The 13,457-nt window shown below is 36.2% G+C and overlaps 1 protein-coding gene across 10 annotated transcripts in view; it reads right to left on the bottom strand.

Annotated features, from left to right (window-relative positions):
* The window catches only part of CDC42BPA (CDC42 binding protein kinase alpha), a 182,675-nt gene that overhangs the window by 68,164 nt on the left and 101,054 nt on the right, over positions 1-13,457 (bottom strand). For all 10 annotated transcript variants that reach the window (XM_039717040.1, XM_039717031.1, XM_039717033.1 and 7 more), the window contains exons 7-12: positions 10,815-10,908; positions 9,858-10,058; positions 9,035-9,283; positions 5,222-5,301; positions 4,033-4,199; positions 3,454-3,576 (exon numbers count right to left, since the gene is read on the bottom strand). In XM_039717040.1, coding sequence (XP_039572974.1) covers positions 3,454-3,576; positions 4,033-4,199; positions 5,222-5,301; positions 9,035-9,283; positions 9,858-10,058; positions 10,815-10,908 — 914 coding nt within the window. The remainder of the gene's footprint in view (positions 1-3,453; positions 3,577-4,032; positions 4,200-5,221; positions 5,302-9,034; positions 9,284-9,857; positions 10,059-10,814; positions 10,909-13,457) is intronic.

Raw genomic sequence — 13,457 nt, 5'->3', positions numbered from 1 at the left:
CCTATGAAATCACTGGACATGTTTTCTTTTATTTTAGTTGTGGGCAGGTCTTCAGACCACTTGTATTTACCCAAAGAACAGGAACCCATCTATATTCTTAATAACAGCCTTTAACTACAATTTCATAAATGTAACCCTGAGAGACTGGCTCTTGGAGAAATCAAATATACAAACACATACATTTTTAAGAGGGTTAATTTTTGAAACATAAGAATTTTATAAGCAAATTAATACCATTTTCTTATAGCCAGAAAAATATTCACTATTGTTTTAATTCACTCACTCTTGTTTAAAAATTTAAAAGAATGCACTTAAATAAGAGATGCAGCTCAAAGCCAGAAATTATTAACTGCCTTCCTTATGTAGTCTACTCTGAAGTCACCAGTGAAAAGAAAGTTTATATATGGCTCTGCTGAGCCAAGATAAATCTCTCTTCTGTGCATGAACTACTTTGTTCCACAGCTCTGTTTTCCTCTTGCATTGCTGCCCTTTACATATTTGGCAATATTAAAGATTCCTCAAAGTTTTCTCCTATGTAACTTAGCGAACAAAAATTATAACTTTGACCTCAAAAATTGAAAGCATATGTTAGCTTGTCATTTCCTGGAAAACCAGATAGACAAGAAAAATGTATTTTTCTAAGCCCTCCTGGTGACACTCCTGAATTTGACACAATTTTGAGCTCATTCTTTATTACCTTTTTAAGCAGGTGTTTACTCTTACAGCTTCAGAAAAGGCAGTAAAACAGGTTAAAGAATGTAACAAAAAGCTGGGTGTGACATACGTGTCATAAATGGTAATTTTCCATTTTATCACCCTAGTTGTAACTAACATTTTAGGTAATATATGCAAACACTCACTGTAATATGTCATTACATTAATTGAGTAACTCAAGAGATGAGCTCAAACCATAAAAAGTTAATTTCTGCACCTGAACTGAACCTTTCTAAAATTCATCAGATCTTTTAAATGCTATCCAGAAAACCTGGAACTAGCTCCCCTATATTTGGAAGCATTCAGACATGGCCATCACATACTTTGTTTTTGTATTCTGCAATTAATATAGTTCTAAAATCTATCTCAGAACCTCCATAAAAATCAAGTAAATTAGAAAATTATCTTTTTATTTTATCGAATTTGCTAGTATTAGTTACAGCTTAAGGCACAAATGAGTCTTTTCTAACAAATGGCTGGATCAGACAGAAGGTATATACTGGCAAAGTTGTGCAGTGACTGGGGATGGGTTAGGCAGCTCTACATCTTCTTTATTTGATCCCATTATTCACTTCCAAATCAAACTCCAAAAGTACACATTCTGTCTAGGAATAAATACACAAATATGTATGTGGTGTGAAGCAGAAAATTACTTTAGGAAACAACTTCTCAGTATTGATCACATTCACCAGACTTTGACTTATTTTCAATTTCAAAAGGGATAGCAGATGTGTTGGGGAATGTTTCCACACCTTTACTATTTTTTTTTCACTACCAAGGGAAGCGAGTGATACTTTCAGCAGTGAACTAAGTTGCAGCTCAATAGTAAAGAATAAAATACAGTTTAAAGCTGATTCTGATGTTTTTCTGTGAATGACTGGTCTCATTCAAAAACTTTTCTTGTAAACGTCACTTTTCAGTGGTCCCAAAGACTCAAAACCTGATCTAAGGATTGTTGCAGAGAAGGGATTTCTGATCATGTTGTCTTTATCCTCATTACAGCAGCAAGAGGAGGAACATTTGGCTGGAGCAAAATTTCACAAAACCCTTTGTCCTGATAGAGTGCCAACATGGCATCACTCAAACCAGAGTGATCCTCCCTGAGCTGGCTAAGCCATGTTCCTACCCAAAAATAAAGCCTATGGTACAATACAAAACTGCTGCATCACGCCAGAGCAGCTGTCCAACTGTGTATCTGTAACAGGCTTTTTTTGAGACCACACAATTTTAACAGGCTGTAATCTATGCACTCTGCAGTTCACACATTGCTCTTCCTGCCCCACAAGGCAGCTGCAGAGTCCAAACACATCCACTCAAGTGTCTGCAAGCTGAGTTCAAGTCACTCTTTCTGTGGGTGTCGCTGCTGGCATTCCCGACACTTTCAGGAATTGAATGAAGTCTTGTCACAAACACAAACCAGAACGAATGGTTTTTGTAGTTTCCTCCAATATTTCTGCCTGTTTGTTTTTCTCTTGCCCCAGGCAAGATATGGACATATAATAGAGATGTATCTACCACTACTTGTGACTGATTTTTAACACAAAACGCAGACATTTTCCTTTAAGATTAATTGGGTTTTTCTCCCTGTTTCCCTGGCTCCAGACCTGATACTTAACAGTTTCTTGTTAATTTTCCTAAATTAAAAAAAATCGTGCTGTGCTTCCTTTCTTCCTTTTTTTTTTGAGATGCCTCTGCTCTCAAGATCCTATTGTAAAGACAGCATAATGGAGATGTGTAGCAGGAGTCCTATGAATCACTGTGAGAGGAAACTCCCTTTAACTTAATTCAGAATATCAAATCAAGAATACTGAATACTAGTCTTTAAAGCAGGGTAAAAATATATTAGCTAAACAGACAGCAAACTGGTTCACTCATAGCTATATTTAATACAGTGGTGCAATGTAAGCCCTCCCCCTCAAAGTTCTTAAAACATGAATTGCCCAGAATCTGGAAAAGTAAGGCTGGGAAAAGATGGATCTTTCCCTAAATGTCTCCAGTTGCCTCTATGGAACACACATACTGGGCTAAGTAGGTCTTTGCTTTTTGACTAGTGTGAGAGTCCTGATGAAATGCAGCATAACATTAATTTAAAAATAATCATTTTAGCTGCACAGATTTCAAAACCACTTTTCCAACTTAAAGTACTGAGGTACTTAACAGCCAAAACTTTAGTTTTTGTAATATCTCCAAGAACTCTGAGAAGCAAAGAAAAGAAATGTTCAATTTTGAAAGGAATGACAGCTCATTGACAGCAGGGCTGAAAGGTGTTCTTCTCCCTCTCATCTCCCTTTCCCCATATGCTTCTATTGCCCACCCTGTGCTGATTTATCTGATCATAGGTTGATTAAATTCTCTCTATCTAACAGCATTTTCTTTGTTTAACTGAAGTAATGAGAGAGTGCAGGGAATGCACAGACTGAGAAGGGGCCATGCAGCTGCAGGCAGGACTTATTTTGGTGGTAGTTTTCTTTGACCAGTTCTGCTGCTGGAAGTGCAGCCTCATGGCCCATTGTATCCTCACTCAGGCACTACTCCTTGCCACTTGGAAAATGCAAACTGGATTTGGAGAGAATGTTGAGGTACAGTGGGAGAGTGAGGGGTAAAATGAGAAGTAAAAATAGACTGGAAGACTTTTATAAAGCCAAGGAAAACCAGCATTATGATTGGAGAGAAAAAAAAAACAAACTTGACAAAATACAATTTTGTGTTACAGCTTTTACATTAGTATTTATAACATACCTGTTACCTGTTTCTTCAACTTTTCAATTTCTTCTTTTAAACTTTTAATTTCTAAATCTTTGCTTGCTGTTATTGGGCCATCCACTGTTGAATACTGCAGAGCCTGCACTGTCTGGGTGGACTCTAGAAAAAGATAGAAGAGAAAGGGATGAATAACATGTCTGACATCTGAGGAGATCAAAGAGATACTACTGATAAATTAAGACATGCCAAAAGATCCTGCACTGGGCATTCTACAGTCTGTAATTTCCAACTATTAAGTGCCAATTTTTCAGTAACTGTCAGCTGGACCAACTAAGTTCTTAGAAGTTTTAAGAACTAAATATTTATGCCATAGTGGCAAAGGTACAGTGAGAACCAAGTTAGCCTAAGAAGTTCCATACATGGTGTATTTCAGGCATAAAGAGTTACAGAAATTTAATTTGTCAACCAAAATAATAAAAAATAATTCTTTTCTGCTAGAAAGCATTCCAGGAGATATATCTAATTTTTTTTTTCCACAGTACAAACAGTGCCTTACAAAACTACACGTTAATCTAAGTTTAAAAAGGGATGGAATGATTTTTTTAATGACTATACCTTGCAGTTTTCTGCTAAGTTCAAGCTTTTCCTGTTCTAGACGTCTTATTCTCCTCTCATAAGCTTCTGTTGCTAAACTATCCTCCAAAGTTCTTTGAATGCTGGCATCAAGATCCATGGAGGGTGGTCCAGCTGTCAGTCTTAGACAGCTGCGGTCTGAAAGCACACTGGGGGAAAAAAAGAAATAGTATTGGATTTTACAACAGCCTGGTTTAAAACACTGCTATAAAAACATCAACCAATAAACAGTTTGTTTAAGTTGTTAATTACAATGCCATTTATTACAACACCAGAGAATACCTTGTTTGTATGTGCTCATTGGAAATTGAAATAATTTTTACCTACCAAGTCTGGTCCCCTCAATGCATTTTTTGTTACACAGAAGTGGATGAACTCCTGATTAAAAATCATTATGGACACTCTATATTAGCCAGATAGCAAAAAGCAAAAGCGTAGACAATAAAGTTACAGTAATAGTTCATTTGAGAATAGTTAAAATCAAATATCACAAATGCTTTAAAGAAAACAATCACTAAAAATGGTATGAAATTATCCCATAACAACTAGGGCATGGACATCTCAGAAATGCTGTGGCTACTCATGTACACATGCTATTGCTTATGCAAATAATCCTTTTGATGTCTAGGACATTCTAGGACATAGTCACTTTCCCAGCAGAAACAAGCCTGTCTTTTCAATGATTGTAAACACTTTATTTATTTCCATAAACAAGTAGCATACAAGGGACTTCCCTGTTTAATTTAGCAATGGAAATGAGTGAAATAAATTCTACATTAATAGCAGATATCAAATAAAGTAATTTTTACAAAACTTCTATTCAGACTTACATAAATGTCAAAGGGCTAGAAATAAAAGTGGTTTTAATGTCTAACAAACTAAGTTCTGCCAAGCTCCACACATCTAGTCTTAACATTGTAATGGAGACTTAATTTTATATATTCTCTAATAATAACCTTTCTCATCAAAACTTGCCTGAGCAGAGGTGCTGACCTTTACAGGTATGTAAATTTTACTTGCAGAGAGCTCATTCTTTTGAGCAGACAGCATTTTAGATTATGGTAATTTCCTCAATAACCCACATTCTTTGATATCTGTTCAGTAAATTTCAAAGACAAAGTTAGAACACTGTGTAACTAGCCTACAGACAATTTTTGAACTCTTAACTTACCAGCTGCTTGTATATGTGAAACCCACAAATGGTAAATGATGGCCAGAGAATGCAGTGTGGGATGGTGGAGGCATTGTTTCCTAGAAAAACAACAGGACAGTTGAGTAAGCAATATCCTACCAGACTTAAAAGGAACAGATTTTCCACTTTAACCATAAGAGAAGTGTTAGTGATAGTGTCATATGAACTATACTCACTGTCATCCTTATCTACAGCACAAATATGAAACAACATCAACTAAATCTATTTATAATAGCATTTAACATATACAAAAACAGAGCATGCTGACATAAAAATGCCTTTCTAATTAAATAGGCTATTGTTGGATGAAAGCAGAATATTACACATATGAGATGCCAATTTATTCCTTCTTTTTTCCAAGAAGCACTTAGCACAAAGTGCAACACCTTTCATTCCCTGCTGTGCTTCTCTCTGCTATTCAGCCAACAGGGCCTCCTGCCTGTAGAATTAGCAGCCCACTTCTGAGTGGGCCATCTCTATTTGGAGAGAACAATTAGCAGGCATTTACTAGAAAGAAATAATACCAGAGAGTGTTCTAATCCCATTAGTGCTTTGACCACTTCTTCATTCTTTTCTCCTCTTTTTTGCCAGACAAAGAACTAGAAACAAAGACAAATCTTTGAATTTCTCTTCAGGCTAAAATTGTTGTTATTTTATTTGGACTATTTGAAGTTCTAATATTCTTATATTTTCTGCTTCCTATTTGACCCCAAGATGCAAGGTTTATGTTGCTGTACTAGAGATGGCCATAACAGTCACCAAAAGCAAACCCCCAAGAAGATGATTATTGCACTGGAAGTGATAAAAGATCCCAACTTGTCAGAAAAGGTATGTTAACAATTTCTTTCTAAACCCAAATGAAAATGAATGAAAGGAACCAGTTGTGCATTTCTTTCATATAAAACACAGCAGGAAAGAACAAGGAATAAGACTGCATTCAAAAGAAATCTGACATTACATTTCCAGGGGTGATGTCAGCTACATGACATCACAACCTTGTCCTCTCAGCTGACCAAAACTTTGATGTTATAAAAGGGTTCCCAATCAACACTAATGGTATTGCTAGATTGTGTAAATTCATGAAGTTGAGCATTTTGGAAACGAAGGATAGATGAAATTACAAAACCTTCACTTTCCACTAAATCATAATAAAAATATCAATTATTACAGATTACTATGGTTAGAAAAAGTAAAATTCTACTTCTCCTTCACATTTTATTTTCCACTTTCATAGATTCAAATTTCAAAATTGTCTTCACAGGTAACTTTAAAAATATCAAATGTTTAATTGCATGATTTTAGCAGCCCACATGACAATTCTTAGGTACCACACAGGTTACTGTTCTAAAATATTGCATCTACTGATCATAAGGTAAGGTTCTGTGAAAGAATTTGTTTTGCAGAGATCAAGATACGCATCTCCTGCTGCTTGTGTGAATTTAGCTGTACAACCGTGCTGAGAAAATTATGACTGAATCTCTCAATAAGGCTACCAAACCAGTTAAAAGCTAAAACCCAGCACAGCTTAGGCTGCCTGAACAGCACAGTTCTGACCTTTATGCTTGTGTGTACGCTAAACATACTTTTTAAATGTCATTTTTATGTATATAACTTTTCCATGGGACTATGGTCTCATTCAAAGTTCAGGAAGAATAACAACCATAACTTTTCAACACTGTCTTTTATCTTCAGCATTGGGTTTTCCTCATTTGCTCTATGCAATTCAAATCTTGCCAAGAATTTTTGAAAAAAAAATTTTTAAAAAGTCCCATGGGCTTATCTGTGGCGCTGACTTCTATAATAGCAGTGCAAGTATGTAGAACTTCCTCAAAAGATATTTATGAAATATGGAGGAAAAATACCTCCAAGTTATATATAAGGAATTTGAGGCAAAGCAATATGAAATACAATGTCCACTGGTCAAAGCAAAAATGTAAAATATTCTCAGTCGTGCAATGCCTTTAGGCTAGGTTTTTTCAGCAGTTCTGAGATACTAGGTGTGAAAAGAAATGGAAGTGAAAATAACATCCTTATATTAAAACAGAACAAAACCTTCAGATGTTTCAAATTAGGAAACTGAAAAAGAAGCTCTAGAAACTGGCATTTTTCTCTAACAGTTCAGGGGCATTGCTTTTCACCCCCGAATGTCTAAAGCAAATTAAGAACTGGACTCGGTTTTCTCAGCTGAGAGTCCAGTAACTCAGCAGAGGAACTTTCTTTCTTCACCTGCAGGTCCCTGTTTCTCCACAATGGCAAAGCATTCACACTATACTGGCACAGTATGAAAACCTCAGGTGGGAGACTGGGCTCCAAAAAGGAGGAGTGCTGGAATGGAGAACACTAAAATGTGTGAACAACCTCGAAAAGGTATTTCAGCTTCACAAACAAAGACCTGATATATACAGCATCCACTCCAGCTACTCCAGCCTCATAGCTGTTGCTGGACAAAATAATATCCAAACAGGTATCTGAAGATGGTATAAACAATTTTTAAGATAAAAATACTTCTGTTGTGAAGGGAGGTGGCAATATCAGATGTAAGTGAGGAAACAAAATGAAAGAAGTGCAAGTCATCCTATAGAGCTACACTGATTTGCTTCATTTGTCCATAAGGAACAGGGGTCTGAGATTTAACCAGAGATCACAGAATCACTTAAACTGGAAAAGACCTTCAAGATCGTTGAGTCCAGCCATTAACTGTCAGTTCCCTCACTAAATGACTTTCCTAAGGACCACATCTAAAAACCTCCACTGACAGTTGACTCCACCACTTTCCTGGGCAGCCCTTTTGGTAATGAATTTTTTCCCAATATCCAAATTAAACCTCCCCTGGCTCAATCTCAGGCCATTTTCTCTTGTACTGTGGCTTATTACTTGGGAGAAGAGACTGACACCCACAAAATATTTTAGTCAAAGTGGTTTCCATGTTTCAATGTGCAGCTAGAGAAAAGGGAATGCAAATAATAATCATCTTGTCTACACCAATTCATGTTGCCACTTATCTACATGGCGAGAAAACTGAGTGAAACTGAGATGCACGTGCAGTTCAGAAAACAAAAGCAGAAGTGGTGCAAATGCTTTACCTCACATGTAAACAGCAGGTTTCTGCATCTTTCAACAGACACACACACAAACACACCCAAAAATATTTCCAAGGAGAGAACACAAGGCATTCCTCCAATGCTAAGGCATCTATCATCTGTCAAAGCTCCTTTTCAAAAGCATAGAAACAGAAAGTCTGGTAAAATCAATAGTTGCAGAGCATTTTAAGGAAAAGCAAAAATATCTTTTTATTCCTTAGGAAATGGCTGTAATATTTCTCCTACATTTCTCAAAACTCAAGTTGGAGAAAAGGCTGGAAAAAGCTTAGTGGAAATGAACTGAAGGGAATCAAACACTGATGTGAGCAATTAGAGTAGAGCAATAAAATACAATAAAATGCAATATGCAAACTTATACTAAGTCTTAGCAATGCTCTGCTAGAAAGTCTTGCAGGCTATCTGTATGTAAATGTATTATTCTTTATAAGACATGGACACTAAACTTGTTACTGCCACAGATGTATATTAGCTAGAGCTACACGTAAAGCTACAATGAATATACAAAAGTTATCCTTACACAAGTATGACTTTAGGACCAGCCTACAAACTATGAAAGTATTCCCCTCTCAGCTCTTCAAAGCAGCACCTAACTGTTATTTATGCAGAACACAGTGAGATTGCATTTTCCATACATTTTGTTACAAAGTATACCACGAAGGATGACTCATCAAAATGTTAATTGTACACTTACAGAGTTTTTTAAGCAATCATCATCCACATCAAAGTTTGATGTATCAGTGGGGCTGCTGACTTCTGGGATGTAAGGTGCTTCACAGTTCCTAATGTTGTCCCAATCAATCCCAGCAAAAAATGGATGGTTCTTAAAGTCTTCTATTCCGTTTTGTCCAAGCCGATGCTCCCTGCTACAAATGAGCCTTCGGATGAGGTCCTTTGCACTTTCAGAAACATCTGTCACTTGAGCAGGAAACTGAAACCTCTCCTTAAAGATTAAAATAAGAGGAGATAGTTTATTACCAAGAAAAAGTTGGAAAAATACCTTAGTGAAAACAATTACCTAGAAAAAGAAATGTGCAAATACACCAGCTCTGAAATACATGCAGTAAGGTTTCAAGGAAAAGACTTCTGCTAAGGATAGAAACTATTAAGATATTTTGTATTCTATTTTTTCTCCTACATTTAAATTTCTCTTACACTACAGCTGTTGAATCTTACAGCTAGCTCCATGTGGAATAACATTTTAGAATCTTCTGCATAAGCCAAGGAATGGGTTCACCAGAAAAAAGAAACACAACAAGATTGATGCAATGTAGCCAAGACAGACTCCACAGAGTGAATTAAAATCTATGTTTCCAAACCCAGATTTTAAGTTTAAGCCTTATTCCAAAGCAAAGTCATCTGCAATCCATAACATTAACTTATTACATGGAAACATTTTTTGTTCTACATTTATGAACACTTAACATAATTAGTACATAAAAACTTATTTTTAAATACGTGTTCAAGTTAGCCCATTATTAAAAATTAGCTTAGAGACAGACAGAAAATGCACTAACTTTGTGGTTCATTATTTTCCCATAGGTCTCCACCAAGGACTCAGCATAAAAGGGTGTTTCTCCATAAAGCATTTCATACATGCAAACGCCCAGGGACCACCAGTCACACTCGGGCCCATACTTCCCTTTTCCATCTTCCATGGCCTGCAAGATTTCTGGAGAGATGTAGTCTGGTGTTCCAACTGCTACTGAAGATTGGACCTGGAGAAGTTACATTTCCAGGATTAAAATCAGCTTTCATCATTACAGACACTGTGGTACTATGCCCATGTATATATAAATTTAGTCCAGCATTCTTGCCATAAAAAGAACAACTAAACACAAGCAAAAGCTTCTAAATTAATACAGAAATACTTAAGCATCCAGGGCACTGCATTAATAGGCAGCCCAATAATATACTTTTGCTAAACTTTTGTCAATATTTAAAAACAGATAAAGGACAAAACTGTCAATTATTGGGACCAGAGCCAGTAAGCAATTATAGATTTGGTAATCACATATATTAAGTCAAATACTTTGTAATCCCCTGGGACATGATTAAACATACTGGAATTACATTCTAGTCACACTTAATGTACAAATTTAAATGTACTAGAAGAACATCATCCTATTTCAGTATCTCATCCTGCTCATACTACAGCTTACATTTTCAATAAATATTTTAAGCTCAGAGCTTAAAACTGAGAGATTCATAGTTCATAAACACGTACTTGGCATTGATAGCACAGCTTCCCTTTATTTATTCATGAGCTGACTGCATGCTAAGAAGTTCTTAATACACTGCAAATCCGAGCAGTCTGCAGTTGAATTTTCAAGAAAGTCAGTTATATACCAATACCATTTACAGCTCCATTTCATTTGCCATAAGTCACCTATTTCCTTTATTAGCACACATTTTGTAGGTATTAATGGACTGAAGAAAAAATATTTCAGAATGTCTCATTCTTTCTAATTTACCGTTCCATCTTCCATCAGTTTCAGACAAGAACCAAAATCTGCTAATCGAATATGTCCATTCATATCCATCAAGATGTTGTCTGGTTTTATATCCCTGCAATTAAACAAATTCCAGGATTAGTACAAAATGTATTGCACAGGACGTATTCCAAGCATTAACTCTGCAAGTCTTTTCATTCAAAACAAGCAACCTGACAGTCACTCATGATATGGTGAAATTTGCACTAGAGACATTTAACGAGGCTGTGGATCAGTCAAATCCTACAATGCTTCTTAATTTTAGTAAGAATTGTGTAGTTAAATTCCTCTCATGTCTCAAGGGTAGAGAGGAGAATCTTACTTGCTCTGAGCTTTCGTACATAAAATTTTAAAATAATCTGAAGAATTTTAGTGAAATGCTCTCAAGTGGAAGATGCATGCTCATACTGGAGCTGGAAAACAACCCCTAGATTTTACACCAGAACAAAGGCCAATGAAATCCTGAAATAGTTAACACATTTTTAGATTTGATGTCTTTCATTAATATTCCTCTCTCACATGCATCTCAGTTCACTGTTTACACCTGGCATGACCATTGTAACACCACTGCAGCTCTGCCTGGCCACACTCTGGCTGCCTCATTGAGCTCGTGATGCAGATGGAACCACCCTTCTAAGCAGGCAGCATAATAAACACTCCTCATATTGTAAGCTGTCTTTCATTAATATTCCTCTCTCACATGCATCTCAGTTCACTGTTTACACCTGGCATGACCATTGTAACACCACTGCAGCTCTGCCTGGCCACACTCTGGCTGCCTCATTGAGCTCGTGATGCAGATGGAACCACCGTTCTAAGCAGGCAGCATCTAAGCAGGCAGCATAATAAACATTCCTCATATTGTAAGCGTGGCCTTTTTTTGTCTCAGGCTTTTCCTAAATGTATGAAATACAGGTAGAGTGTATGTTCCCAGTGTACAGCTGAGTAGGAAAAAAGCTCTCAGTTACCAGAGGGACATTTGTTGTTCAGCTTGTAAACTAGGTTCAAATGTTGACATTTCTTTTCAATTAAGTATAGATATTAAGAACACAAATCAAGCTACATTTTAAAAATACCTGACATTATCAGATTCTTACACCATCCTTATCTATTATATTCAAAATATAAGTTATGACTGTATGAATACAGGTCTACAAATATTTTCTCGGGGAATGTTTTTAAGATATAAGAACAAACCCCCTAAAAAAAAAAATAAATGTAAGTCCTCACTTTGCTTCACTCCCCAAACAACTTATAAAATGAATGTCACTGATTGCTTTACAGACAAATCTCAAAATATTCACAAGCTAAAATGTTCACGTTGCACCTGAGAGCTAATTTTGTTGTTTGGATTTTGGTGTTTTGTTTTTATTGTTGGTTTAGTTATTTTGCCCCCAACTGAAAGTCGAGTTATAGACAAGGCTTACTGATAATTTACAACAGAAAAAAATTAGAACCACACCTTGAACAACATTATAGAAGCTATGGCATAAAGGTGTCACAGTGTCACACACTTGGTGACAATTAATACAATAACAATTTGTTGTTTGGAAGAAAAGAACTTCCTGAATTTGTGTTACTCAAAGACAAGCAGGCAGTGGCACATGCTGAAAACAAACCTTAGGCACCTTTCAAATGCTCAGAAACATTTACAAAGTAGGAAGCAAACACTGCAAGAAATCACACTTTCACAACTTGCAACTGAGCATAAAGACAATTCTTTACAAAGTAAATCAGAAAAATAACCAAGTCCATTCTCATAAGCCCATTCTTCCACTTGATTTTTGCTGACACTGAATATGCCAAAGAATTGCAGCCTCCAGACTGAGATAGCTGTGTTTGTTTTGCATTCACCCACCAAAAACATTCCTTAAACACGCTTCTAAATAAAAACAAACACATGCCATTGAGACTGCTGGAATTATAACTTCAGTTTAAAACACTTTGCAAAAACATGCACCTAAAATCCAGTTCCTCCTAGAAGCTGGACCTAGTTCAAGCTAAACAAAAACATGAGTCACCCTTGAGGCTCCATTTATCCATGTTCTATCTTTTAATATATTCCCAAGAGAAATAATAATAACATTAATAACCATCATCATCATCATCCCAACCTCTCCCATTCAATCTCACAAAATAGCAAGAAAACATGAAAAATCTCACTGTGTTGTCAACACTGTGCAAAACCAAACCTGCAAACAACACTGAATGCACTTGAAGGAACAACGATTTCTTGCAGAGTGCCATTTGTAATGCTCAGTAATAACTTCATAAGAATAATTTTTACAGTTAAGGAAAAAAGAAAAGACCAACTCAATAAACACAAATTCTTTTCAGCTCTTGTAACAGAAGCTATGGACTATGAACAACTGTTCTGAATTGTGAGCTACATTAATAAAAGACAGTTTGAAAGACAAGAATTGCTGGTACCTGCAGAGCAGAGTAGGCTATAAGCAAAAGGAAAGAAAATTATGAGCCCCAGAGGGGAACAAGGAACAGGAGTAATTATTGCCAGTGCAACTGAAGAGTGTGAAGGTGGTGATTATGGAAAAAATAATGTCTTAAACCCTGCATCTTTACTGAGCCTGCAGCAGTTAGATTACATTAGAATGATGAGTTTTGTTC

This window comes from Passer montanus, unplaced genomic scaffold, assembly GCF_014805655.1.
Source record: "Passer montanus isolate IOZ18808 unplaced genomic scaffold, ASM1480565v1 scaffold37, whole genome shotgun sequence".
Lineage (NCBI taxonomy): Eukaryota > Metazoa > Chordata > Aves > Passeriformes > Passeridae > Passer > Passer montanus.
This window is presented reverse-complemented; position numbering and strand designations above follow the sequence as displayed.